General features: G+C 43.1%; 2 protein-coding genes across 8 annotated transcripts in view; one reads left to right on the top strand and one right to left on the bottom strand.

The window, feature by feature from the left end:
• The window catches only part of cfap99 (cilia and flagella associated protein 99), a 77,749-nt gene extending 55,393 nt beyond the window's left edge, over nt 1-22,356 (bottom strand). The window contains exons 1-5 of one of the 3 annotated variants that reach the window (XM_078431878.1): nt 22,262-22,356; nt 12,336-12,462; nt 7,625-7,769; nt 3,523-3,617; nt 3,329-3,441 (exon numbers count right to left, since the gene is read on the bottom strand). In XM_078431878.1, the coding sequence (XP_078288004.1) occupies nt 3,329-3,441; nt 3,523-3,617; nt 7,625-7,769; nt 12,336-12,446 (464 nt within the window). In that variant the 5' untranslated portion in view covers nt 12,447-12,462; nt 22,262-22,356. Of the gene's footprint in view, nt 1-3,328; nt 3,442-3,522; nt 3,618-7,624; nt 7,770-12,335; nt 12,463-20,034; nt 20,139-20,306; nt 20,394-22,261 lie in introns of those variants that run through there. The other 2 variants (XM_078431870.1, XM_078431861.1) reach the window with 2 other exon arrangements.
• The window catches only part of zfyve28 (zinc finger, FYVE domain containing 28), a 145,821-nt gene continuing 139,073 nt past the window's right edge, over nt 20,914-27,661 (top strand). For all 5 annotated transcript variants that reach the window (XM_078431843.1, XM_078431833.1, XM_078431850.1 and 2 more), the window contains exon 1: nt 20,914-21,178. In XM_078431843.1, the coding sequence (XP_078287969.1) occupies nt 21,143-21,178 (36 nt within the window). In that variant the 5' untranslated portion in view covers nt 20,914-21,142. The remainder of the gene's footprint in view (nt 21,179-27,661) is intronic.

The following is a 27,661-nucleotide window of genomic DNA, read 5'->3' as shown; positions in this document are numbered from 1 at the left end:
TGACACTTTAGGTTGGGACCCATCTTCAGTCTGAACGTCTCAGTCTCATATGACAATTAAACACTCTTGTCTAGCACATTTGGGTTTTAATTGCATTGGACTTGTTGCGTTTTATCAATTCAGTGTTTTATGCATGTGAAGATGATTTGCTGACTTTTATGATTTGCTTACTTTTACTGCATGTAAATAAGCTTTTATGTGGTTGTTATATTAACAGTGATGGTTGGGTCAGGCCTGGAAAAGATTATACGTTCTTAGATCCGGGTTAGGTTGTAATTATAGTCCTGAGACTTAGAGTCATAGAGCCATACAGCACAGAAACAAGCCCTTCAGCCCAACTCGTCCATGCCGACCAAAATGCCCCATCTAAGCTCATCCAATTTATCTGCCTTTGGTCCACAACCCTCGAGACCTTTACTATCCATGTGCCTGTCCAAGTGTCTTTCCAATGTTGTTATTGTACTTGCCTCAACTACCTCCTCTAACAACTCATTCCATATACCCACCACACTCTGAGTGAAAAGATTGCCCCCTCAGGAGCCTATTAAATCTTTCCCCTCTCACCTTAAACCTATGTCGTCTGGTTCTTGATTCCCCTACTCAAGGTAAAAGACTGTGCTTTCATCTTATCTATTCCCCTCGTAGTTTTATACATCTATATAAGGAGGCCCCTTGTCGTCTTGCATTTCAAGGTATGAAGCCCTAAAGCAAAGTAAACTTGATGCTGGGCCACGAGATAATTAAAACCTTGGTCAAAGGGGGAAGCACTAATCGGCATTTTAAGGGAGGAAAGAGAAATAGGAAGGCAATGTTACTGTCATTTAATGGTAGCAGAAGCAAAAATGACCATGTATGAACTTTGCCACGCAACTCGTCTGCCCTCCTATGACTATTTGGAGCAAGACTGGCGTTTCAATGTATTCTAACAAGAAGTTAACACCGTCAGCAGAGTGATCATTTATGAGTTATGTTACCATTTTATAGTAGCACTGTATTCAGTGTGACATAAATCGAATGATTTACTTTGAATACCACTTCACACAATCTTATGGCAAATTAAAGTGCTTAACTGCCAATAAAATGATTTTAAAGAGTGCAGTCCATGTCATAATACAAGGAAAACGGAATTAAGCTGCAAGGTCCCACAAAGACATTAAGGTAATAACCAGACTATTTTTCAGTAATGTTGAAAGAGAAATATTAGCCAAGATAGTGAGGCGAAGTCCTTTATTCAAAATACTGCCTTTGGATCTTCTCTTTCAAACTGGGAGCAGGAGCCTTGGTTTAATATTTCACCCAAAACTACAACTCTCCCTCAGCGCTAACATCAAGGAATCATCTCAGGCAGATTCAGGAACAGCTTCTTTATCCGCTGTTGTCAGACGACTGAATGGTTCTCCCAAAAGCTAAGGGTGTATTTCTGATCTCCCAGCCTACCTCCTTGCGGCCCTGCACTTTTTCATTTCCATTTAATGCTATAAGTTCATAAGTTCCAGGAGCAGAATTCGGCCATCCAGCACATCAAATTTACTCAGCTATTCAATCATGGATGATCTATCTTTCCCTCTCAACCCATTCTCCTGCTTTCTCCCCATAACCTCTGACACCCATACTAATCAAGAATCTGTAAATCTCCGCCTTAAAAATATCCATTGACTTGGCCTCCACAGCCGACTGTGACAATGATTTCTCAACCCTCTGACTAAAGAAATTCCTCCTCATCTCCTTTCTAAAAGATATGTCCTTTTATTCTGAGGTTATGGCCTCAGTCCTAGACTCTCCCACTCGTGGAAACATACTCTCCTACTACTACTACTACTCTCTTCCGCACGCTGGTGTTTTTCTATTCTGAAGAAGCGCCCCAATCCGAAACGTCACCTATCCATGTTCTCCACAGATGTTGCCTGGCCACTGAATTACTCTGGCACTGCAGTACCTTCTCTCTGTGTTACTGTTCCTGGTTCAATAACTTGTTCCAAAACTTATTCTAACAGTTCAGTTTTACCAGGTTAGATGTGCTTGAAATAATCAAAGAAAGACACTGGCTCATTGTATCTCAAGATAATACAGAGCAGACATCGTAAAAAAATTATGTCTAATGTCGAGGCTTCAAGCATTTAGTCTGTGTAGCATATATATAGGTCAGTGAATAACCCAATCAATTTGCAATCGGGATAATGAAATTTTGACTTTAGAGATACAGTGCGGAAACAGGCCCTTCGGCCCACTGAGTCCAGCCGACCTGCGATCACTAGCACTATCCTACACACTAAGTGCAATTTAAAATGTTACCAAAGCCAATTAACCTACAAACCTGTAGATTTCTAGAGTGCGAGAGGAAACCAGAGCACCCAGAGAAAACCCACACAGTCACAGGGAGAACGAACAAACTCTGTGCAGACAGCACTTGTAGTCAGGATCGAACCCAGGTCTTTGGTGCTGTAAGCTAGCAACTCTACCACTGTGTCATTCGAACCCACAACCTTTGAATTACCTGGTATGCATCAAAGAAGTCCAACACTCTATCGATTGCGCTACAGAGCTCTGTGCTACAGAGGTTTAAGAGAGTTATAGAGCCACAGAGTTAGATGGCACAGAGACAACCCCTTCGGCCGACTGAGTAAATACCACCTGTTGTTCCTACTTACACTAACCCCATTTACCCGCTTTAGATCTGTAGTTTTCTATGCCTATTGATTCACTGTGTCGAAACAACACAGTGGCGCAGCAGTAGAGTTGCTGCCTTACAGCGCCAGAGACCTGGCTGAAATCCTGACTATGGGCGCTGTCTGTATGGAGTTTGCGCAGTGACCGCATGGGTCTTCTCCAGTTTATCCAGTTTCCTCCCAAGTTCCAAAGACATGCTGGTTTGTAGGTTAATTGGCTTCTGTAAGTTGGCCCCTGTGTGTCGGATAGAACTAGCGTACAGGGATCATTGGTCAGTGCGAACTCAGTGGGCTGAAGGGCCTGTTTCCATGCTGTGTCTCTAAACTACGCTAAACTAAACAAAGTACATGATTAGAAGCTTCTAAAATGGTGTGAGAGTCTCTGCCTCCACCACCCCCTTCCCAGAGCTGGCATTCCAGACTCCAACCAATCTGTGAAAAAATTCCCCTTCAGTCCCCATTGAAGTTCCAACTTCTCAATTTAGCAAACCTGCTAAAAAAATAGGGTAAAGTGAGCTCAGGAACTGGGATGACTGGTGAAAGAGTTTGTGTTCTGTCAGTTGTGCTAGTTAGGTACGTGTTATGTCTCATTGATAGTGTCCAATTCAGTTAAGAGGTGATACACTGAAAATTAATATGGAAAGCAATCTTACTTGATTTACCTCAGCAGAGGATCAATCAGTTTCTCTGTTACATATGCCACTTCATATAATTGGCACCACTCATCCTTTATCCATGTATTGAGGTTCCCAGCATCAAAGAAGAATTTAAGGAACTGTGAAAAGTAAATGTGGAATTATTGAACAATCTGACACCTTGAATAAAAATTCCAATGATAAATCTTTGCTATCCTCACTTTATGCATTTTGTTCGTATCCTGGGAATTGATAAATTTGGTGAAGTGTTTCAGGCCCAGTTCTTTCAGCCGAAAAGTCGCAAGATAGCATATAACTGCAAGAGAGCAAAGGGAATACAATGTTATCTTTCAACTAACAACAAGAATTGAGTCAAACAAATCAGGAATGGTCCATCTGCAATCCAATGCACTAGTTACCTCAATAATTTTAAATTAATTTTTGGAATATACATGTTGCTTGCTTGGACTGGACTTAATGTCTAGTCATAGTGGCCTTGAGAAAGTGATGAACTGAATCCCTACAGTCCTTGAGCTGGAAGTATTTCCATAAGGAGCTCCAAGATGGTGGAAGAATAATGATATACTTCCAAGTTAGTGTGTGACATACAGATGCATCTGGAGATGATGGTGTTCCTCCGTGCCAGTTGCCCTTGACCAGATAATGAAAGGGCTGGGTAGAGTGGATGTGGAAAGGAGCTTTCCAGTAATGGGAAAGTCTAGAACCAGAGGGTACAGCCTCAGAATAAAAGGACATACCTGTAGATCAGTTGGACAATGGGTGGGTTGAGGAATGGTTGATGGAATTTAATATGGAGAAATGTGAGGTATTGCATTTTGGAAAGTCTAACATGGCCAGGACCTACACAGTGAATGGTAGGACTCTGGGAAGTGTTGTAGAGAAGCGAGATCTTGGAGTGCAGGTATATAGTTCCTTGAAAGTGGTGTCGCAGGTAGATGGGCGTGGTCAAAAAGGCTTGTGATACATTGGCCTTCATCAATTAAAGTATTGAGTATAGAAATTGGGAGATCATGATGCAGTTATATCAGATGCTGGTGAGGCCATATTTAGAGTATTGTGTTCAGTTCTAAGCACCATGTTATAGGAAAGATGTTGTCAAGTGGAAAGGGTGCAGAGAAGATTGACAAAGATGTTGCCAGGACTCAGGGGTCTGAGCAAGAGGGAGAAGTTGAGCAGGCTGGGACTCTATGCCATGGAGTGCAGGAAGATGAGGGGTGATCTTATAGAGGAGTATAAAATCATGAGAGAAATAGATCAGGTAGAGGCACAGAGTCACTTGCCCAGAGTAGGGGAATTGAGAACCAGAGGGCATAGGTTTAAGGTGAAAGGGGAAAGATTTTATTAGAACTTTTTCACACAATGCGTGGTAGCTGTATGGAATGAGTTGCTGGAGGAGGTAGTCGAAGAAGGGACTATCGCAATGTTTAAGTTGTAATTAGACAGGTACATGGATAGGACAGGTTTAGAGAGATATGAGCCAAATGCAGGCAAAGTGGGATTAATGTAGATGGGACATGTTGGTCGGTGTGGGCAAGTTGGACCAAAGGGCCTGTTTCCACACTGTATGACTGTATGATTCTATAGACACAAAGTGCTGGAGTAACTCAGTGGGTCAAGCAGCATCTCTGAAGAAAAAGGATAGGTGACATTTCAGGTCGGCATCCTTCTTTAGACTTGATTAGACTATTCAGTCAAAGCGTCCCCAACGTGGGGTATAATGATGGGGAAAAAATAATCGATAAAAGTAGCTTAATTTTTAATTGAAATAGTCATTGAGGTTGTGAGGCTTGGTCAGTGCTAAGTATGTGATGATGAGATAGAGCAGCTGAACATTATGTACAAGCCCTGATTGACAGAGGTTGCAAGTGGGGGAAGAGATGGAGGTGCCTGAGGGTGATCAATTATCCGAACCAGACTACTATGGACTTTGTATAAGATTGCACAACACACTTTAGTGTGGTCTGGCTTCCTAGTACAGACCCACCACTGATTTTCTGGCACCCTTGGTTTCAAGGCGTTGCTGGATTTTCTGTTTTGCCAGACCAACAGAGGTCACGACCTTGGGGGGGGGGGGGGGGGGGCGAGATACCGGCTCGCAGTCAGCCTTGGGAGTCAGCTATGGGAACGGATCTGCTGGCTCCAGCCAGGCTGAAGTTCCAGAGTCCCGGCCACAAGGGGGAAATTCGACCCGCTGATCAGCTGCAGAAGTTGGCTATGGGAACGGATCTGCCGGCTCCGGATGGGCTGTAGTACCAGAGTCCCGGCCGCAGGGGGCAAATTCAACCCGCCGATCGGCCGCGCAAGTCCCAATGAGGTCGAGAACGGCCGCCTCACCTGGCATAGATGCCATATTTTCGGGGGGATCTGGGGGATATTTCAAGTGTGATCTCACAGTTTTGTCCAGATTAAAGGAAGTGCCGCACCACCAGTTGGCGTAAAATCGGTGGTGGACCTGTATAACTGATAATTTATGGTATTATTATTTCTTGTATATTTATTTGTTGTGTTATTGTGTTAGTTTCCCTATAAAGCAGAAGCAAGTAACAATTTCATTGCTTTGCTCCCAGTGCAGATGACAATTAAAAACTGTGTAGGAAAGAACTGCAGATGCTGGTTTAAACCAAAGATTGACACAAAAAGCTGGAGTAATTCAGCTGGTCAGATAGCATGTCTGGAGAACAGGAATAGGTCAAGTCAAGTCAATTTTATTTGTATAGCACATTTAAAAACAACCCACGTTGACCAAAGTGCTGTACATCTGATTAGGTACTAAGGAAAAAAAAAGAAACATACAGTAGCACGCAAACAGTTCACAGCGTCTCCTCAATGAGCCTCAAACGCTAGGGAGTAGAAATAGGTTTTGAGCCTGGACTTAAAGGAGTCGATGGAGGGGCAGTTCTGATGGGGAGAGGGATGCTGTTCCACAGTCTAGGAGCTGCAACCGCAAAAGCGCGGTCACCCCTGAGCTTAAGCCTAGACCGCGGGATAGTGAGTAGGTGACGTTTTGGGTTGGGACTCTTCTTCAGAACTTCTGTTATCCATGATCTGGGAAGTAGTGTAAAACATGGGAGAACAATGGATCCAACGAGTTTGAACATCGTACTGAAAATGTTGGAGGGGGGAAAATTCAGGAGGGACATCCAAGGCCAGGAGGCATACCAGATGACAGCCAGTTGGGGCATATTACGAAGGTGGAAATCATTAATGAAGTTCTCAGAACCTAGAAAGTACTTCACACAAGTGGGCAAGATTAATGAACACCTCTTCAAATGCTATATTCTGCTATATTCTGTCAAGGCAGTCAAGTCAAGAGTGCTTAATAGTCAGAAGATAGATACAAAAAAAACTGGAGTAACTCAGCAGGTCAGAAAGCATCCCTGGAGAAATGGAATAGGTGATGTTTCGGGCCGAAAGCCTTCTTCAGACTTGTAGGAAGGAACTGCAGATGCTCCTTTAATCCGAAGATAGACACAAAAAGCTGGCGTAACTCAACGGGTCAGACAGTATCTTTGGAGAAAAAGAATAGGCGACGTTTCGGGTCGAGACCCTATGCCCCAACTCGCTGTCATCTAGTCTGCTTCCTGGCCTTGGATGTCCCTCCTGCATTTCCCCTCCTCCAACAATGTTCAAACTCCTTAGATTCATTGTTCTCCCAAGCAGTGTTATTCTTTACACTACTTTCCAGGTCATGGACAACAGCTAAGTTCAGAAGTAGGGTGTCGACTCAAAATGTCACCTATTCCTTTTCTCCGGACGTGCTATCTGACCCACTGAGTTACTCCAGCTTTTTGTGTCAATCTTTGGTTTTGGGGAGTGGGGCCGAGTGTGTTCGGGGAGCGTAGACGAGTGTGTTCGCCAAACGGAGGTTGCAACCCGCCTCCCGGCCCGGGCAACTGTCATTGGTGGAGGAGGAGCACGTGGCCGCTGGCTGGGTGAGGTCACGTGGGGTGCGGGCGGTGACGTCACCTTGTCCCGTGTTTAAGGCCCCTTTATAACATTTGCTACGGGCCCCACACTAGCTTAATCCGGCCCTGATCTCAACTGGTGCTATCTGGTCACAGTAAAGGCCCCCTGAAGATGTGTGCAACCAGTCAACACTGTGGTGAGCCCTGCTGCAAGCAGAAGCCTTTACAATGAGAAGACAACACAAAATTGGTTTGGCACCACCATTGCAATCAATGAGTACACTCATTCCAATCCCATTTCCCAGGGTAATTCAATTTAGTCTCCAACATCTCTTACAGGAGGCAAGACAAAGGCAAATAACAAAGTTAGATATACGGCTACTGTACCATCACTTACCCGCATACAGATTCCAGTCCAACCGCAGGAAGGTCTTTCCATCTCGGATGTAAAATCCATTCACAACCATATTGAGCAGTGGTCTGTAATATAAACAGCCTGACAGGACTTCCACCAGGAATGTCTGCTCAACTTCATCTTGTGTCTGCCAATAAACCACAACTGACAATAAAAAGTTATCCTGCACAATAACCTTGCCTTAAATGGAGCTGGAGCTGAAAAGCACCGTGGCATTGTTTCAAGCGCAAGAGACGCGCAAGAGACGCACTTCCGTAAATACAGACTTGGCAGAATCAATAGCTCCATGAAGGCACATCATTAGTCACATTCTCAATTGAATTGCGTGGAGTTAATGGCCTGTGTAAATTGGAACTGTGAAAGCAAGTCTTTGACTTCCAGCCAATTACTCAGAATTGAGGCCACTGGTTCTAACTACATACCTTCTGTGTCTTGGGCTAATTGACTGTCATGTACTTTAGGGAGAGCTGCATCAATTTTAACTCATCCCATCTTTGTTTCTGCCTTGTACTGCTTGGGCTGACAGTAAGAAGGGTGTTTAACGCAAATGTCGAAGGCCTAGACTTAGTGACCTTCCTGGACTAGCAATGGGATGGAGTAGATGATTGCAGGTTACGATGCACATTCTTCCATTCCAGGTTGGGGCACAGGAGTGCCTAGTGTGCACATATCTACATGGGCTGGATGGACATGATGCCCCTATTCATATCGGTCAGCTTTGGACCATCAACTTGGCAACTGTGATGATCTACCCTCATCAGGTTGTTTGGGGTGTCGCAGATGCACAGTTTTGACAGAGCATTAATTGCACTGGGGATCAGAAGCACTCTTGCCTCTAAATCAGGTCATAGATGTGTGCAGTAAGAAACCAGGTCCTTCGCCCAAATTCGTCCAAGCCAACTAAGCTGCCTTCCTGAGCTAGTCCCATTGCCTGCATTTAGCCCATAACTCTCACAACGTCAGAGACCCGGGTTCGATCCTGACCTCGGGTGCTGTCTTTGTTGAGTTTGTATGTTCGCCCTGTGACCATGTGGGTTTCCTCTGGGTGCTCTGGTTTCCTCCTACATCCCAAAGATGTGCAGGTTTGTAGGTGAATTAGTCTCGTAAAATTGCCTTGGATATTTAAAACTGTTCATTGTATGTATCCAAACGTATTTTGAACTACACGGTGGTAATAGTGATGGGGCGGCATGGTGACGCAGCGGGAGAGTTGCTGCCTTGCAGCTCCAGATACCCGGGTTCAATCCTGACTACGGGTGCTGTCTGTACAGAGTTTGTACATTCTCTCTGTGACCACATGAGTTTTCCCCGGGTGTTCTGGTTTCCTCCCACACTCTCAAGACTGGCAGGTTTGTCGGTTAATGGGCTTTGGTAAAATTGTAAATTGTCCCTAGTATGTAGGAAAGTGTTGGCGTACGGGGTGATCGCTGGTTGGTGTGGACTTGGTGGGCTGAATGGCCTGTTTCTGCACTGTATCTCTATATATCTCTATATATCTAAAGTCAAAAGTCTAAAGTCACCCCCCAATTTCCATCTACATGTGCAAAAGTTCTCCAAATCTGCTGTAAATTTGCAGGGACACTGGCAGAATACTGGGCTATTTACAACGTTTCCCCGAAGTTCTGCCGGTGTCCTGTCAAGACTTAGATCTATTCCTGGTGTATTTTAAGAAGCAATGTATGCTGGTGGTTCAGGTGTGGGGCAAGGCTGGTCAGTTCATCCATCTAAAACATTCAGAAGAAGGGGTGAATGACCTTCTTCATCCGTCATCATCCTGCAAATCTCAGCACCTATATCGGTGCAAGATTAGTGCAGGATTGGAGGTGCTGGATGAGACATTAAGTATTGCTCAATCAGATTTGCTCATCTAAAACAGCTTCCTTGAGTTTGCAGAATTACAATTCAGGGACCAGTGAATAACCGATTAACTTCACTCTGAATCGGTCTGCTGTGTGGGGAACTCATTTGAAAACTCATTTGTTTCCTCAGCAAGATACTCTCCACAGATAACGAATGTTTCATCTAAATGCTCTACACAGTAAAATCGATACAAGGGAAGATGTTATCAGACAGCAAAATCAGCAGCAGATTCAGGTAACTTCAGAAACAGTTTATGAATGTTAATTGATTTCCAAGTTCTGAATTTCCTTTCTTTGGTCACTTAATATGAGAGGCCCAGAAGCGCAGCTGGGAGAGCCACCGCCTCACAACACCAGAGATCCGGGTTCCATGTTGACCTTGGGTTGCTGTCTGTGCAGAGTTTGTAGTTCTCCCTGTGACCACAGGCCCTGCAGCCCATCGAGTCCACACCAACCCGTTCACACTAGGTCTATGCTATCCCACTTTCGCATCCACATTAGGGGCAATTTACAAAGGCCATTTAACCGACAAACCCGCATGTCTTTGGGATGCGAGAGGAAACCAGCGCATCCGGAGGAAGCCCATTTGGTCACATGGAGAACGTGCAAACTCCACACAAATAGCATAGGAGGCTAGGATTGAACCTGGGTCCCTGGGGCTGTGAGGCAACAGCTTTTCCAGATGTGCCACCGTGCCACCCCTCAATATTTTCAGTAATCATACTCTGGAAGAACATCCACTGCGTTTTCATTGAAAAAAGACAAAGATTGCTTATTGCTTATTCCCATGTAGGTGTTGATTCTTGCTTGGGCTATGGTGACGCAAGTACTCTAATATCGTTTGTAATGATTTTTCCATTTATAAGTTTCCACAATAAGTGATATTAATCTGATGCAGGGATGATATCCAAACCTGTCCCCACTTGATCTCAACAACGCAAAGGCAAAAACTTACTAAAGCGTTGGGGAAAATCAATTTAATATTACCATTAAATTGTTGGACTAAATAACTTTTAGAATCTAGGAACTATTGGGACCTTTTGTTTAGGCAAGAGAATGACACACAGATTCTCAACTCAGGAATCAGGAGAACAATCTCTTGGGTGGTTTGTAGAAACAAGGATCAGCAAACGTTGGTTTACATTAAAAGGACAGTGGTAGAGCTGCTGCCTCACAGCAGTTCATTCCTGACTAAGGGTGCTGTCTGGTTAATAGCCCCTCGTGTGTAGGATGCAAAAGTGAGATAACATAGAACTAGTGTGTGGGTGATCAATAGTTGGTGTGGATATGTTGGGCCGAAGGGCCTGTTTACCTGCTGTATCCCTAAACTAAACTAAACAGGTGGAATCTAGAGAACTGGGACAGGTGACATTTCGGGTCTGAAGAAAGGTCCCAACCCTAAACGTCACCTATCCATATTCTCCAGAGATGCTGCCTGACTTGCTGAGTTCCTCCAATGCTTCATGCTCAATTGAGTGGCTTGACTGGAGCCGAGTTACTGTCACTCCAGAGTCTATACAGTGTTTGTTTACATTGATCTAGTTTGCTAAGTCAGATCTGGTTCACTTGTTCATACTTAATTTGCTTGCTCTAATCCTATTCACTGGAAGTGATCAACTGTTTGCAGAAAAGCTATTACCCAAAGCACAAAATGCTACAAATCTGTTGAAGGTCATAGACCTGACCCCATATCCCTGCATCTGTCTCTGCAGATGCTGCCCAATCTATTATAAATGGCTGAAGGTCCAGTTCAAATTCAATCTTTCTTCAGCCATTATATTTGAAGATGTTTAGATGAAAACAACATAAAAATACAACTCCAGATGCTGGAAAAGGCAGAAAATGATGGGAACACTAAGCAGATAAGGCGACATTTGGGTAATTTGGGCATTTTATAGAAACATAGAAAAATAGGTGCAGGAGTAGGCCATTTGACCCTTCGAGCCAGCACTATGATCATGGCTGTTCATCTAAAATCAGAACCCCATTCCCCATATCCCCATTTCCCCATATCCCTTGATTCCTTTAGCCCTGAGCTAAATCTAACTCTTTCTTATACTAGTATTGCGGTTATTAATCGACTGAATTTGTTTGTTATATATATTATTTATGCATATTGCATTTACAGGCCTCTTATGCTGCTGCAAGTAAGAATGTTCCTTTGTCGGTACCCATGTCGGTACATACAATCTTGACTCCTCAAGAGAAACAGAGTTAAAGTTTCAGGTCTGAGACTTTGTTAGAAAGAAGGGTCTGATGAAGGATCCAGGACCTGAAATGGTGACTTTCCATCAATGTTGTCAGTTCTGCTAAATGTTTCTGACATTTTTTGTTTTTATTTCAGATTTCCAGCATCTGTAGTTTCTTTTTTTGAATTTGAGTAAAATGTGTAAGAAAACCTCCACAATCCATGAACTTTTGGGGGTGTTTCATTAAATTCCAGTTGACATCCCCAATTGATTTTTGAAATATGCAACAGCCCATCAGAGAGAAATACCAGCAAAAGTTGGTCAATATAAAAAGAGAATAAATAAATAAAAATGTAATTGCTGGACCTGTGTTATTCTATAATGAAAGTTTAGTTAAAGATGAAAGCCAGTAGCTGTCAAAGTTCCAATATAATCTGAGTCTGAAGAAAGGCCCCGACCCAAAATGTTGCATGTCAATTCCCATCCACAACTGCTGCCTGACCCACTGAGTTATTCCAGCACTTTGTGTCTGGCCTATATAATATTTGGTGAACAACAAAAGGAAGCTCTGCAGAATCTTTCTAAATTGTTTAATTTATCGTATGGATACATGCTTTGATTAATTCATTGCAGCATTTCCCTCACCTTATAGTCTTTAGCTGCATCGCTTACAAAATGATCTGGGCTGTTATTTTCAGGATCAAACTGGTCCAGCAAGCGTACAATGTTTATCAAGAGGCGTGTGTAACGTGACATCTTCAATAGAGAGCTCCTGTTAGGTGAGAGAGGAAATGTACGTGAGGAGGAGCACTCATTCTATGCAGAGGAACACGGTCCAACAACAGGCAAGCCAACCGGAACATACATGAGACAGACACAAAGTGCTGGAGTAACTCGGTGGGTCAGGCAGCATCTCTGGAGAACATGGATGGTGAAGTTTCGGATCGTGACTCTTCTTCAGACTGAAACGTCTTTCATTCTGAAGAAGGGTCCCGACCTGTAATATCACCTATCTATTGTTCTCCAAAGATGCTGTCTACCTTTGGTATAAAACAGCATCTGCAGTTCTTTGTTTCTGCATAGCAACAAACATAAGATATTTTAGAAACTCATAGTACTTCATGTGCAAACTGTGTGTTTAAAAAGACTTGTTTATCCAATCATGAAAGTTATTTAACATGCTTCACGATCCAATACCAATTGTTTGACAATTAATCCGCTTTTCGGCAATGCCAGTGACAATGCCAAAACGATATATTTACCTCAGTTTAAAAAGCTGAATACACTAGTTGAAGAGAAACTCTCTCTTATTTATTGGCCTATATTAATCATGCAACCAGCATCAATAAAATAGTAAAAGACATAAAGTGCTGGAGTGACTCAGTGTGTCAGCCAACCAGACTGAATGTAGGAGGGGGGGGGATTTGGAAAAGGGGAGGCGAGGGGCAGGACAAAGCCTGGCAAATAATGTTGATACACGTGAGGGGGGATTTGGTCGGCAGATAGCCTGAAGAAGAGAGTCTGAAGAAGGGTCCTGACCCAAAGAAGGGCCTGGCCCACTGAGTTACTCCAGCTTGTTGTGTCTATCTTCGGTATAAACCTGCATCTACAGTTCTTTGTCACATGTCATCCATCTTCAGAGATGCTGCCTGACTGCTGAGTTACGCCAGCACTTTGTGTCTTGTTTGTAAGCCAGCATCTGCAGTTTCTTGTATCCATCAACAAAACAGATCTAATCATGCACTCATTGTTGTTTGTGGGAATTTGCAGTGTGCAAATTCACTCGGTTTTATTCAACATTACAAAAGTGAAACAATCTAAATGAACTTCGGCAATTGTAAAGTACTTTAAGGGTTCCTAAGGACCATATCAATACAAGACTTTTGTTTTCTTTGAAGGCACTAAAGAAGGCTCTGTGTGATCTCATCAGAACATGCAGTTTCATCTTAGGGACAGCAGCTAAGACATGGAAACAGCCCTTTAACGATTATAGTAGCACTCAAAGTTTAGAGTGTAGGTAGCTTCAACAATTGTTTGAATCATAGGCAACAATGAATGAATGAATGAATGGCATGTCACAGCCATAGTTTCTTCCACCAACCTCTGTTGAATCACAGAATAATACAGGTCTTTTGTTCCATAATGCACGTGTTGACTTGGGTAGATCTTTCCAATTAGTCACATTTTTTCCTGTGCTTTTTCCCCAAAGCCCCATAATTTTTTTGACCTCAGTGTGCTTAACTAATTCACTTTGGAAAGGCATTACTGAATCTGCTTCCGCTAACCTCTTAATTCATAACACCTCTGACTCTTTTGCCAATTACATTAAATCTCTGTCCTTTGGCAACTGACCTTGGGAATCAGTTTTCTCCCTGTTTATTGTTAAAACCCTCATGATATTGAACACCTCCATCACAATAGGGCATGATACACACATAGTTAATGTGGGCAGTGCAAACACTAAATTACAGAGACAACCAAGCTCCCAAAGAAGATCTAGATAAGAACGAGAATAAAGGCAATTTGCCAAGTGCATTTTGTTGGCCCTGGGATCGGAGCTGAACTGTTAAAATATCAGATACTGCTTGTAAGCTATCATGCTTTGTTTATGTTGGGATATATGGATCAAAATAGCATTCCATGTCAGTCCCTTATAGAAGTTTATGGAATCCCTGCATGACATTAAGTTGTTTTGACGGCTGACACTAAGTGAAGGAACAGCGATTCACTGCACTGTTTCAGTCTCTCTTCCGAACTTTGAGAATGTAGCAATAACACTGCATGGGATTTTTTGAATGAATCTGTACAACTATTTGAGCAATAAGCATTTTACGATAAAAGGCAGACAAATGGAAGAGATTTTGTAGGCTATTTAGTTCCCTTGTTATTGTTTCAACAGTAAGTTTTAGCATCATTTCACAAAATGCTTTAGTAACTCAGCAGGTCAGGCAGCATCTCAGGAGAGAAGGAATGGGTGACATTTTGGGTCGAGATCCTTCTTCAGACTTAAGTTTTAGCATAATTAAGTTAATAATTCATAAATAAGTAAGTTTTAGCATAATTACTTTCATTAGTAAATAAAATAAATTTCAAGAAACTTTCAGAAAACTATGCGGGAATAGATAGGGTGAACACATGGAGTCTTTTAACCATTGTAGGGGAATTAAGAACCAGAGGGCATAGGTTTAAGGTGAGAGGGACAAGATTTAATAGCAACCTGATGAGCAACTTTTTCCACACAGAGTGGTGGGTATATGGATGGAGCTGCCAGAGGAGGTAGTTGAGGCAGGTACTATGACAACACTTAAAAGACACTTGGACAGGTACATGGATAGAAAAGATTTAGAGGAATATGGACCAAACGTGGGCAGGTGGGACCAGCTTAGGCATCTTGGTGAGCATAGATGAGTGGGGCTGAAGGGCCTCTTTCCATGCTGTGACTCTATGAAAGAAAATTGTGCCTTTAAGAATCTTAGAGAACCACGGGTCACTTTAAAACCATTGAAGTATTTTCCCTATCACTGAAGTATCACTTGCAGAAAAAGCAACAAAGCAGAAACATAGCAAGAATTTTAGAGATGGTCTTTGAAAGATAAATACAAGCCAAGCACAACGGGAATAACATGCTTGCTCTTCTTTAATAGTGATGCGTGATACTCCTGCAAGGATAGATCGTGCCTCAGGTAATGATCTTAATCTATCGACAACAGTTCCGAGTGCACGTACTCCCCCTCAACCTGGATTATGAGCTCACGTCTCTGGAGTGGCACTTCAGACCATGAGTTCAGATTGCAGACCAGAATCTTTTACACACTGATAACATTGTTGCATTGCTCTGACTGCACTTCCATCAGCCTTGTGATATGTTGGATGCTGCACAAAACATTCAAGACCGTGCGTCATTGTGTGGTGACACCCTCTTGACATTCATCATTATAAGGTCATGGAGCCAAAGAGTAATACAGCAGGGAAACAGGCCCTTTGGCCCAACTTGTCAATGACGACCAAGATACCCATCTAAGCTAGTCCCATTTGCCTGCACCTGACCCATTTTCCTCCAAACTTTTCCTATCCAACAGTCAGCATGTACAAGGTGGGCTGAAGGGCCTGTTTCCAATGCTATGACTTAGGATAAGGAATGAATGAAGGAATGAGAGAGAAGGAATGAATAAGTTTATTGGCCAAGTATGTAGACATACAAGGAATGTGCCTTGGTGCTCCGCTCGCAAGTAACAACACGAACATACAGTAAACAATTAAGAATAAAGCATAAAACATTAAAACATTAAGAATACAACATTACAGTTTAAACATGCGAATGAAATAAACCAGAGCAAAAAGAGACTACAGACTTTTGGTTGTTGAGTAGAGCTACTATTAGCGGAAAAAGGCTGTTTTTATGTCTGGTTGTGGCTGCTTTGACAGTCTGGAGTAGCCTTCCAGAGGGAAGTGCTTCAAAGAGTTTGTGGCCAGGGTGAGAGAGGTCAGAGATGATCTTGCCCGCTCACTTTCTGGCCCTTGCAGTGTACAGTTCGTCAATGGGGGGAAGGTTGCAGCCAACAATCTTCTCAGCTGATCGAACGATTCGTTGCAGCCTCCGGATGTCGTGCTTGGTGGCTGAGCCAAACCAGACCATGATGGAGAAGGTGAAGACGGACTCTACGATGGCAGGATAGAATTGGACCATCATTGCCTGTGGCAGATTGTGTTTCCTCAGCTCGTTCAGGTCATTGGTCAGCTGACGATTTTCCTCGTAGCTGGTGATTTCTTGCAAGCCCTTCCAAACTGAAGAAGTGTCATTAGCTGAGAACTTGCTCCTCATCTTCTCAGAGTACCTTTCCTTGGCAGCTCTGATTCCTCTTCTCAGCTTGTACTTGGCCTGCCTGTAGAGGTCTGCATCCCCGCTCCTGCAGGCCTCGTCTTTTGACTGGCGGAGCTGTCCGAGTTCTGCTGTGAACCAGGGCTTGTCGTTGTTGAACCAGAGCTGGGTCTTCGTGGGAATGCAACTGCCCTTGCAAAAAGCTGACATAGGATGTCACAGTGTCTATGTACTCATCGAGGCTTGTGGTTGCTTCCCTGAACACATTCCAATCAATGCAGTCAAAGCCGGACTGTAGTTTTTCAATGCCCTCGCTTGTCCACCTTTTCGTTGTTCTGACTACAGGCTTAGCAGATTTTAGTTTTCGGAATAAGGTGAACTAAACAATGATCAGAGAGACCCAGAGCCATCTGGGGAACAGAGCAATATGCGTCCTTGATTGAAGTGTAACAGTGAACGAGTGTTCTCTCCCATCTGGTGGGGCAGGTAACATGAAGTCTGTACTTTGGGAGCTCATGACTGAGGTTAGCCTTGTTAAAGTCCACCAAAACAATGACCATGAAGTCACTCTCTACCCTCAATACCTGGTCAGCGCGTTGCATTTGCGCCTCCCTTGGGGGGGGGGGGGATGTAAACTCCAGTGAGAATAAAAGAGGATAAAAATAAATATTTAAATACATCTATAAGAGGCTGCAGATGCTGGGTCCACCAATTACTTGGTAGCTTTTGCCCTTTTGTGCTGGATACTTTCCCCTCCAATCTTTCAGCCCAGATGAAAGATTTAGACCAAAATGTCACTGTTCATTTCTCTCCACAGATGCTACCTGCTCAGTTAGGTTCTTCCAGCAGCTTTCCAATCTTAAAAATACAGCACAAATAAGCAAATAACAGATAATTGAGACTCCAAGCAACTAAAACTAACATCCAGTTTTAACGCCAAAAGGCACATAGTTCTGGAGTAACTCACCTGCTCAAGCAACAACTCTGGAGAACATGGAGAGGTAACGTTTTGGGTTGCTACTTTTCTTCAGTCTAACATGTTGAGTTATTCCAGCACTTTGTATCATTTTTTGTAAACTAGCATTTGCGATGCCTTGTGTCTAAAACTAACCATTAACTTTAAGCAATTCACAGCCCGAAATATTAATATTTAAAAACATAACTAATTCCTCTTGACAGCTTATCCATAATATTCATAATCATTAACACCTACCAACATTGATTTAGTCCAATAACCTTAGTCATTAATGAAAGATCTTTGACCTGATACATTTAACTACTAAACATAAAACAGATACACAGTGCTCGTGTAACTCAGTTGGTCAGACAGCATTTCTAGAGAACATGCATCGGTGACGTTTCGGGTCAGGATCCTTCTTCATACTAAGTGACGATTTTGTAAACCAGCATCTGCAGTTCCTTGCGTCTCCATCCAACCACTAAACATACTTAGGTTACTCGGTATACATTGAACTTTGATTTTTGGCACAATTGTGGTCTGGTGTACAGATAATTTAAACTAACACTTCATTGTGCATTTATTGTTGTGTATCATGTGCCCATAAAGTTGCAGCTAATAAAACTTATGTTGTTCCAGTTCAAATCCGTACACTTAATAAATAAACTCTCTCGACTGTGAAACTAATGAAACTGTTGCCAGTTTCTATTTCCTCAGACGGTTCCTGTCCTGTGGTAAGTTTGCAGGATTTTCTATTTCCATTTCAGATACACAGCAACAGCAATTTTACTTTCAACTAGACCAAGTGGACCTGTTGGGCCCAAACCTCTCCTGCATTGGTGCAGCACCCTCTCCTCCCCCACTGACCCCCCTCTCTTCCTCCCCCTCCCCCTCATCCCCACTCCATCCCTCCTCCCCTCCCCTCCAACCCCCCTTATCCTCCCTCCTCCCTCCCTAGGAGATAGATTTAAAGTTTAAAATGTGAATAACTTTTAAAATATAACACTGATTTCAATGAAACTTCTTCCATTAGCACCAAAGGGACGACGATTAGTAAGGTGGGCCTAAAATTGTTGCGCAATCGTGTACCGTTTTGGCTGTAGCTCAAGAACAACAAACAAACAAACGAGAGTTTTAGTATATATTGTCCAGCCAAACCTTGTGTGAAGTGAATCTAAAGATAACCTTCAGTCTGAACAATGTCTGATACTTGTCAATTTGAACAAGGGTCCCAACCTGAAACGTTTCCTGCCCATGTTCTCCAGGGATGCTGCCTGACTCGATGAATTACACCAGCATAGTGTCTTTTTTAAAAAGGGGAATGGATAGGGTGAATGCACAGTCTTTTATATAGAGTTAGGGAATCAAGGACAAGAGGACACAGGTATAAGATGAGAGCGGAAAGAGTTAATAGGAACCTGAGGGGCAACTTTTTCACACAGAGAGTGATGGGTATATGGAACGAGCTGCCAGAGGAGGTAGTTGACGCAGGACCTACATCAACATTTAAAAGACATTTGGACAATACATGGATAAGAAAGGCTTAGGTTCCACAGATGCTGCCTGTCCCTCTGAGTTATTCCAGCACTTTGCAACTGCAGAAGATGCAACACCGGCTGCAATACCTCCTCCCTCGACTCTGTCCAGGGACCTCGACAGTCCTTTCAGGTTAGGCAGAGTTCACTTGCACCTCCTCCAACCTCATCTACTGTATCCGTTGTTCAGGATGTGGACTCTGATACGTTGGTAAGACCAAATGCAGACTGGGCGATCGTTTCGCGGAACACCTTTGCTCAGCCCGCACGAACCAACCTGATCTCCCGGATGCTGGACACTTTAATTCTCCTTCCCATTCCGACACGACCTTTCTGTCCTCAGACTCCTCCATTGTCAGAGTGAGGTTAAATGCAAATTGGAGGAACAGCATCTCATATTTCGCTTGGGTAGCTTACAGCCCAGTGGTATGATTATTGATTTCTCTCCCTTCAGGTAACCTCGGCATTCCCTCTCTCTCTATCCCTCCCCCACCCAAATTCAGGATTCAGGATATCTTTATTTGTCATCCAAAAAACAAGTTTTTTGGACGAAATCGCACCAGCTTCTCATTTTCATCCGACAAACAGCTAACAATGGCCTGTTTCCTTTATCATCATTACTTTTTTGCATATCTTTCATTCATTGTTCTTTACCTCTCCACGTCATTGTCTATAATCGCTGGTTTCCCTTATCCCTAACCAGTCTGAAGAAGGGTCTCGACCTGAAACGTCACCCATTCCTTCTCTCCAGAGATGCTGCCTGTCCCGCTGAGTTACTCCAGCTTTTTATGTCTATTTTCAGCATCTGTAGTTCTTTACGTCCCCTAACACTTTTTTTTGTGGATGATTCCAGCATCTACTGTTTCTTGCAACCACAAATAGTATGACAGCCTGAAGCACCAGTACTTGAAGATGTTAAATCATGATGACCCCAAACCATTATGATCCTAAACTCTGTTAACTCTAAACACCAACAGTTGAAGACCCTAAACCAAAAATAATCCATAATAACCATAGCCGCCTTTTACCTACCTTCTTCAGTCCAAAGAAGGACCCCGGCTCGAAACGTCAATTATCCATGTCCTCCAGAGATGCTGACTGATCCCTTGAGTTACTGCAGCACCCTTGTTTTTTTTTGTAAACCAAGTATCTGCAGCTCCTCGTTTCTACAACCGTGGCCACGAATGCCTTATGATTTCTGGTGTAAACTATTAAAACCGAAATACTCGAGGAACTCAGCGAGACAGGCAGCATCTGTGGGGAAAACGAACACTGACTCCCAGCGCCAACTGCTACCCACTCACCTCAATAATGGAATGACAAACACTCAGTTAACAACGTTATTCGTAAACCGTTATTGAAACACAAACGATAATAGACCTAATTGCAGATATAAATCCTTTTTTTTTTCAGTTACTGAACTATCTTCAATTAACAAGGACAAACCCACTTGCTTTCGCCTTTCCCTTCGTCGGTGAGTGAGGAGCAGCGGTTTCAGCAGGCCGCGGGGCACTATGGTGAGTGTAGTCCTAATGGCATGCGTTTATCTTCAAATGGCCGACGGTTCCGAAATAATGACTACAATCCCCATCCTGCACTGCGCGGCGCAGCGCGTCACCATGTTTGGCCGTTTCCAGGCAACGGGCCCAGAGCCGTGAGCGCAAAGACAAAGCCGGCAAGACCTCGAATTAAGTTGGATTGGTTGCAACTAAGACACATTACAACAACTGTAACGGTGCATTGGATATGATCACCGTTCATATTTCCATGTCGAGGCCGAAAACAGTTTATTTTGAGCGGGTTGTGAAGCTGATTGGTTGGCGGTGATGTCAGTCAGTTGGGTGGGCGGGACGGGGGTGCCGTCACTTCCGGCGGCGTGGTGCAGTCTGGGATGGTGTTGTCATGTCAGCGAGGAGCCAGCGGCGCTGATGTTGTCGCCGCTCGCCGCAACGGGCGAGCGAGGGAGAGAGAAAGAGCGAGGGAAGGAAGGAAGGAAGGAAGAAGCAGCTAGTTTGATGTCAGCCTGAGGAGACGGATCGTGTCTGGGGTCGGGGAAAAGGATCGGATCTGCTCGGCCGCTTGACAGTCAGGGGGTCTCAGGGCAGGAGCGCGGCAGCCGGGAGTGGACCCCGCCGCCGACATGAACCGGTTCCGCAAGTGGCTGTACAAGCCCAAGGTGAGCTCAACCCGCCCGTCTTGCTGCTACCCGCGCACAGATGCTCCAGTGCACCGAAATGCACGTGTTCCCTGCCGACCTGCACTTTCGCACAAGCAGCATGCAACACAGAAGTGTTCCCAACCCTTGAACAACATAGGAAACATGGATCAGTACCGCACTGTCTTCGGCCCACGATGTCTGTGCTGAACACGATGGGTACATAACATGCAGAGAATGGAGGGATGTGGACCAGGAACAGGCAGGGAAACAAAGAGCTGCTGGTGTGCACGAAAGGACACAAAGCGCTAGAGTAACTAAGAGTAATTTAGAAAATAAATTAAACTTAATCCAGAAAATTACTCATTGTAGGAGATGGTTGATGGAATAACGATAGTGGTTTTAAGAGACTTTTAAATAGGCAATGGGGGATATGGGTCTCATGCAGGCAGATGGGGTTAGTATAATACATCAGTGTCGTCCAGGCTAATTAAATGTTATTGGTGTTAACTGCTCAGCACATGATGCCAAATTATACTAACCCTCAAAAAAGGACACAGACGCTGGAGTAACTCAGCGGGACAGGCAGCATCTCTGGACAACATGGATAGTTGATGTGTAGAAAGGAACAGAACGTGCTGGTTTATACTGAAGGTAGACACTAACTGTTGGAGTAACAAAGGTCCAGGCAACATCTCTGGAGAAAAAGGATGGGTGACGTTTCGGGTCTGAAGAAGGGTCCCGATCCGAAACGTCACCTATCCAGGTTCTCCAGAGATGCTGCCTGACCCGCTGAGTTACTCCACCGTCGGTGTCCTTTTTTGAGGGTTAGTATAATTTGGCATGTGCTGAGCAGTTAATACCAATAATATTTAATTAGCCTAGACGATACTGATGTATTATACTAACCCCATCTGCCTGCATGAGACCCACATCCCCCATTGCCTATTTAAAAGTCATTAAAACCACTATCGTTATTCCATCAACCATCTCCTGCAATGAGTATTTTCTGGATTAAGTTTAATTTATTTTCTGATGGCATATAGAACACAACAGTGCAGCACAACTTGCACCGCACAGTTCCTTTAAACTTTCCCCTCTTACCTTAATTATGCCCTGTAGTCTTTGACATTTTCACCTTGGGGTTAAAAAGACTGAACCTATCCATGTCTTCCATAAATTTATAAACCATCACTTTTTATACATGTCATTTCTATTTAAATTTAACAACTTCAAGAAAAAAAGTGCAAATGAGCGTTCCTTAACCCACACCCAAACAAATAAATGCAATTTGTCCCTCGATGTTTGGGTCCCGTCCGAATTATCTTTAAAATACCAGGATCGTTTCTCCAAACGTGTAACTGCGAAGTGCTGCGTACGAAAGTCAGAGCTAACTCTCCTATTGCGTGGTCGGGGTTAAAGTACAATTGCAGGATTCCAGCTACCGCAACTGTTAACTGTAATCGGATCAAATGGCCAATTGAGCTTTGCAGCCAAATTCGTCGGGGGAAATCATTTGCTTAACTTCTACTTTGTGCTTGCTTTGCATTGTATCTCTGCTTTCCTATGCTAAAATTGCTGCAACCATATGAGTTAACTTTACGGCTGTTAATTAAGGGAGATATTGGAGATTTAAAAAAAAAATACGTGCAGTATGTATCTTGTATGAATCGCAGACCGGATTTAAACTGATTCGATGTCATTTAATTTGTTGTGGATGTTTATGTGATAAAAGTTATCTGGACTTGAAAATGTTTTAATATAAGTTAATAACTTGGTTATTTGAAAATATTCCCGTGTCACTTTTAAACATTGGATTGTTATTATATTTTTGATCCAAATTACTTGCTGGAACTTATTGGTTCTTTAGTTGACTACATTACGATGTTATGAATAATGAAAGGCCTAGATAGATTGGACGTGGAGAGGATGTTTCCACCAGTGGGAGAGTCAAGGACCAGAGGGCAAACCCTCCGAATAATCGAGGCTGTAAATTCCTTTAGAATGGAGCCATATAATAGAATTCAGCCAGAGGGCAGTGAATCTGTGGAACTCATTGCCACTGATGGTTGTAGAGGCAATGTAATTGGGTATTTTTAAAGCAGAGGTTGATAGATTCTTCATTAGTACGGATGTCAAAGGTTATGGGGAGAACCTTGTTACAGGGAGAAGGCAGGAGAATGGAGCTGGGGGGGAAAGCTAGATCAGCCATGATCGAATGGCAGAGTAGACTCGATGGGCCGAACTTCCTATTGTCATGGTTATTAACTTATTTGTGAGGTTTTAAAGGCAGTATATGGGAATATTGGTTCCCAATGCAAACCGTAACAGTTGAATTTAGAACTATCTCCTCTCGGAAAACAATTTATCTTTAGTTGCAATACTTTGCTGTAAAACAAAAATACCATCTCCATGAAATAATGTTAGAAAACATGTCCTTTAAAATATGGAATTGCTATTAACAAGAATAAAATGTTTATCTCGTTGATTGGTCACCTTTGTGAACTATTAAAAACTTTTGTTTTTTCTCTAGACTTGGTATTAGTGTATAAAGGTTCTTAAAATTATTTTTTATTTTCACAATTTTTTTGACTAGAGAATTCTTGCAACAGTAGTCCTTTTAATAATAATAATAATAATAATAATAATATTCATTTATTGTCTTTGCAACGAGTACAACGAAATTAAAAAATAGCCAATCCTGACGGTGCGTACAAACATATATGCAATAAATGCAAAAACAAATAAATACATAAATACAATTAAATACAATTATATTAAGTACAAGATTTTTTAACGGTGTTGCCTAGTGCAAAGGTAGTGTTCAGTTCTCGTATGGCCCTGGGGTAAAAACTGTTCTTAAGTCTGTTTGTTCGGGATTTGATCGACCTGAAACGTCGACCAGAGGGCAGATGAACAAACAGACGGTGGCCGGGGTGGGATGGATCTTTTATTATTTTGCCTGCTCTACTGAGGCAGCGTAGGCTGAACAGGTGCTCCAGGGAGGGCAGTGAGCAGCCGATGATCTTCTGGGCCGTCGTGATGACCCTCTGAAGGGCCTTCCTGTCCTTTTCTGAGCAGCTGGCATACCATGTGGTTATACAGTATGCCAGCACACTCTCGATGGAGCAGCGATAGAAGGACAACATGAGCTTCTCCTGCAGGTTGGTTTTCCTGAGGATCCTCAGGAAGTGGAGTCTCTGCTGTGCCTTCTTTACTGTGGTGATGGTGTTGGTAGACCAGGTAAGATCCTCTGAGATGTGCGTACCCAGGAACCTGAAAGCTGGTACCCTTTCCACACAGACCCCATTGATGTAGAGTGGGTCGTAATCTACACTGGTTTTTCTAAAGTCAATTATAAGTTCCTTTGTTTTGGAGGAGTTCAGGACCAGATTGTTCACTGAACACCATGCTGCCAGCCTTTGGATTTCATCCCTATAGGCTGTCTCATCTCCTTCTGAGATGAGTCCAACCACAGTCGTGTCATCCGCGAACTTGATGATGGTGTTGGTGGGATGGGTGGGGGCGCAGTCGTGAGTGTAGAGGGAGTAAAGGATGGGGCTCAACACACAGCCCTGTGGTGAGCCGGTGCTCAGTGTAATGGTGGAGGAGAGGTGAGGGCCTATTTTGACGGTCTGGGGGCGGTTGGTCAGGAAGTCCTTGATCCATTGGCAGATGGTTTGGGAAAATCCAAGGTCGGAAAGTTTGGTGACCAGTCTGCTCGGGATGACCGTGTTAAAGGCAGAGCTGAAGTCGAGGAAGAGCATCCTCACATAGCTCCCCTGGTGTTCAAGGTGGGTCAGTGCAGTGTGAAGAGCAGTGTCGATGGCATCCCCTGTAGACCTATTTGCTCTGTAGGCAAACTGGTGTGGGTCGAAGGTGGGTGGGAGGCTGGCTTTGATGTGCTGCAGGACCAGTCTCTCGAAGCACTTTGTGATGACCGGTGTGAGTGCTACCGGACGGTAGTCGTTAAGACCGCTGATGACAGACTTTTTCGGCAGTGGGATGATTGTGGCGGACTTCAGGCAGGGAGGGATGGTGGATTTTAAAAGGGACAGGTTGAAGATTTTTGTGAAGACCTCAGATAATTGGTCTGCACATTCCCTCAGCACTCTGCCCGTCACACCATCGGGGCCTGCAGCTTTCCTGGGATTCACTGCTCTGAGCACGCGCTTAACATCATACTCCTGCACAGTGAAGGTGTTGCTGTCAGGTGCTGGAGAGGGTGTTATGTCTGCCACTGTAGCTTTCACCTCGAAACGAGCAAATATTTTTGGATATTTTTTATATGTCAAGTGACAAATTAACCTGTAGTATCTTGGTGTATGTGTATTTTGTACATTTGAAATGTTGAATGAATTATGGAAATAATGATGTGGCTATGTACTGAAATAAGGTAAAGTTTCACTGTGCAGTAATTTTGTCCTCAAAGAATAATTTACTGGACAGTTCTACACTAATTCTCACTTGCTCAATTTTAATTTATTTTAAATTTATAATTAGTGAATTTATGGCATTTGTTTACTGTTTTCAGCTCTAATCAACTGGGGGGAGTGCACACAGTGAAAAGTGATTGTTTTAAACAGATAGGGCTCTTTTAATTGACTGATGGTGTGAAGCTAGGTTGTTACAGTTAAGACTGCATCATAGATCGAAGAGCAAGGTTGGTGGATTGATTTGATTTTTTTTTTAAACTACTGTAGTAAGTGGAAAGGTGTGATCCAACTGCCTTGTACTGACCCATTATTTGAGAGCTTTCAACGATGTGCAGTCGTATCTGAGGTCTCACGCGATAAATGATCACGGGTGAACAGTTGAAGGGTGGTGGTTGGCTTTGGAAACTCCTCAACTTCAAAATGCAGATCTTTTCATTTTTTGCCTTTTAAAAAAAAAATATATATATCTTGCTGTTTCTTCGGATTGGCGGTAAACATTTTATAACAAAATTAATTTGTGAAGGCAGAGTTTTAATGCGGACAGTTGGGAGCAAGTTGTGCACATAAGGTTTCATTACATTATATAATTGAGGAGATCATTTGGCCAGTTATGTCCATTTTTGTAAAAGTTTGAGTCATTTTCAAACTCCTCCTCTTCCACCCTGGCACTAGGGTTGTCATTTTGGTCAGCATGGACAAGTTGGACCGAAGGGCCTGTTTCTGTGCTCTGTGACTCATTAACCATATTTCTTCACTTTTTAAATTCTATCACTAATTTAAAATTTGGGATGGGATGTGCTTCAATTTTCTTCTCAACAAATTGGCGAAAACATTCTTTCATATCAAAAAATTCTGCATATGTTAGAATTTGGAAATACAAACCAAAAAATATCAAAACATGCTTATCCATTGAGAGAGGTGTGGAATTAATATTTCAGGCCATCGGTCTTTAATCACACCTGTTTTGTTAATAAGTTTTGATGTTTCCCTTTTTTTGAAGTGTTAACTTTTTAAATTGGTGTTTTCAATCTCGGGAGAGTCTACGGAAACAGTTTTTCTTGCCTTAACTTCACCGAGATTCTTTTTTATTTTGCTTATTTTTTTCCAAAGTAACTTGTAAGTCCATAACAAAATCCTCTTATGACCAATTTGGATTGTATAATATAAAGTGTTCCCTATGAAAATGGGGTTATGGGTTATGTGTGTTACATCAGAACTACCTGTCGACCAAAGAAATATTAAAGTACAATAATGGAATAACCAAAGAGGTAAGGGTATGGGGCAGCACTTCCTGGAAAGTGATGTGAAAGAGATTGGTTCAGGTGCAGTGAAAGCAGTGGGGAAGAAGCTGTTCTTGTGTCTGGACATCTTGAGCTTTCCAGCTACTGTATCTTCCCCAGAAGGTAGAAGAGGGAAAAAAACGAATAGCTAGGATGGCTGGCATCCTTGACGACACTTCCAACCTTCCTGATGCAATGCACTATGAAGATGAAGTGGACGGAAGGAAGTGACAGCCTGTGATGGACTCGTCTGTGTTCGCTACTCCCTGCAGGTTCTAGCAATGCAGAGGTTACAGCCACACCTTCGTGTCGTCAGAATAATACTTTCTATTGCGCATCTGCAGAAGTTGGAGAGAATTCTTGTGGAGATGCTGAATCTTCTTGGGAACCCAGTAAAGTAAATACATTGATGTGCGTTCATGATCATGGCATCAGTGAGAAGGGACTGGGTTGGGTAATAAAAAGGAACAGCAAATGCTGGTTTATACCAAAGATGGAAACTAACTGCTGAAGTAACTCCGTGGGACAGCCAGCATCTTTAAAGAAAATGGATAGTCTGGGACCCTTAATATGAATGTTAAGGAACCTGAAGTCGTCGACCTTATCTGTGATAGCTCTGTTGACAAGGACAGGGTTATATTCATTCTCTCACCACCTTGGGTCAATAACTGGCTGTTATTTTGTTGACAAAAGGGCCAGATAGTTGACTGTGACAGGATGATACAAAGTTCCTTATCTTGTTATGTTTAAAAAAATAAAATGTGTAACGGAAAGAAGCAGAAGAAACA

The sequence above is a fragment of the Rhinoraja longicauda genome, chromosome 3 (genome assembly GCF_053455715.1).
Source record: "Rhinoraja longicauda isolate Sanriku21f chromosome 3, sRhiLon1.1, whole genome shotgun sequence".
NCBI classification, from domain to species: domain Eukaryota; kingdom Metazoa; phylum Chordata; class Chondrichthyes; order Rajiformes; family Arhynchobatidae; genus Rhinoraja; species Rhinoraja longicauda.
Note: the sequence above shows the minus strand (reverse complement) of the source record. Positions and strands in the feature narration are given on the sequence as shown.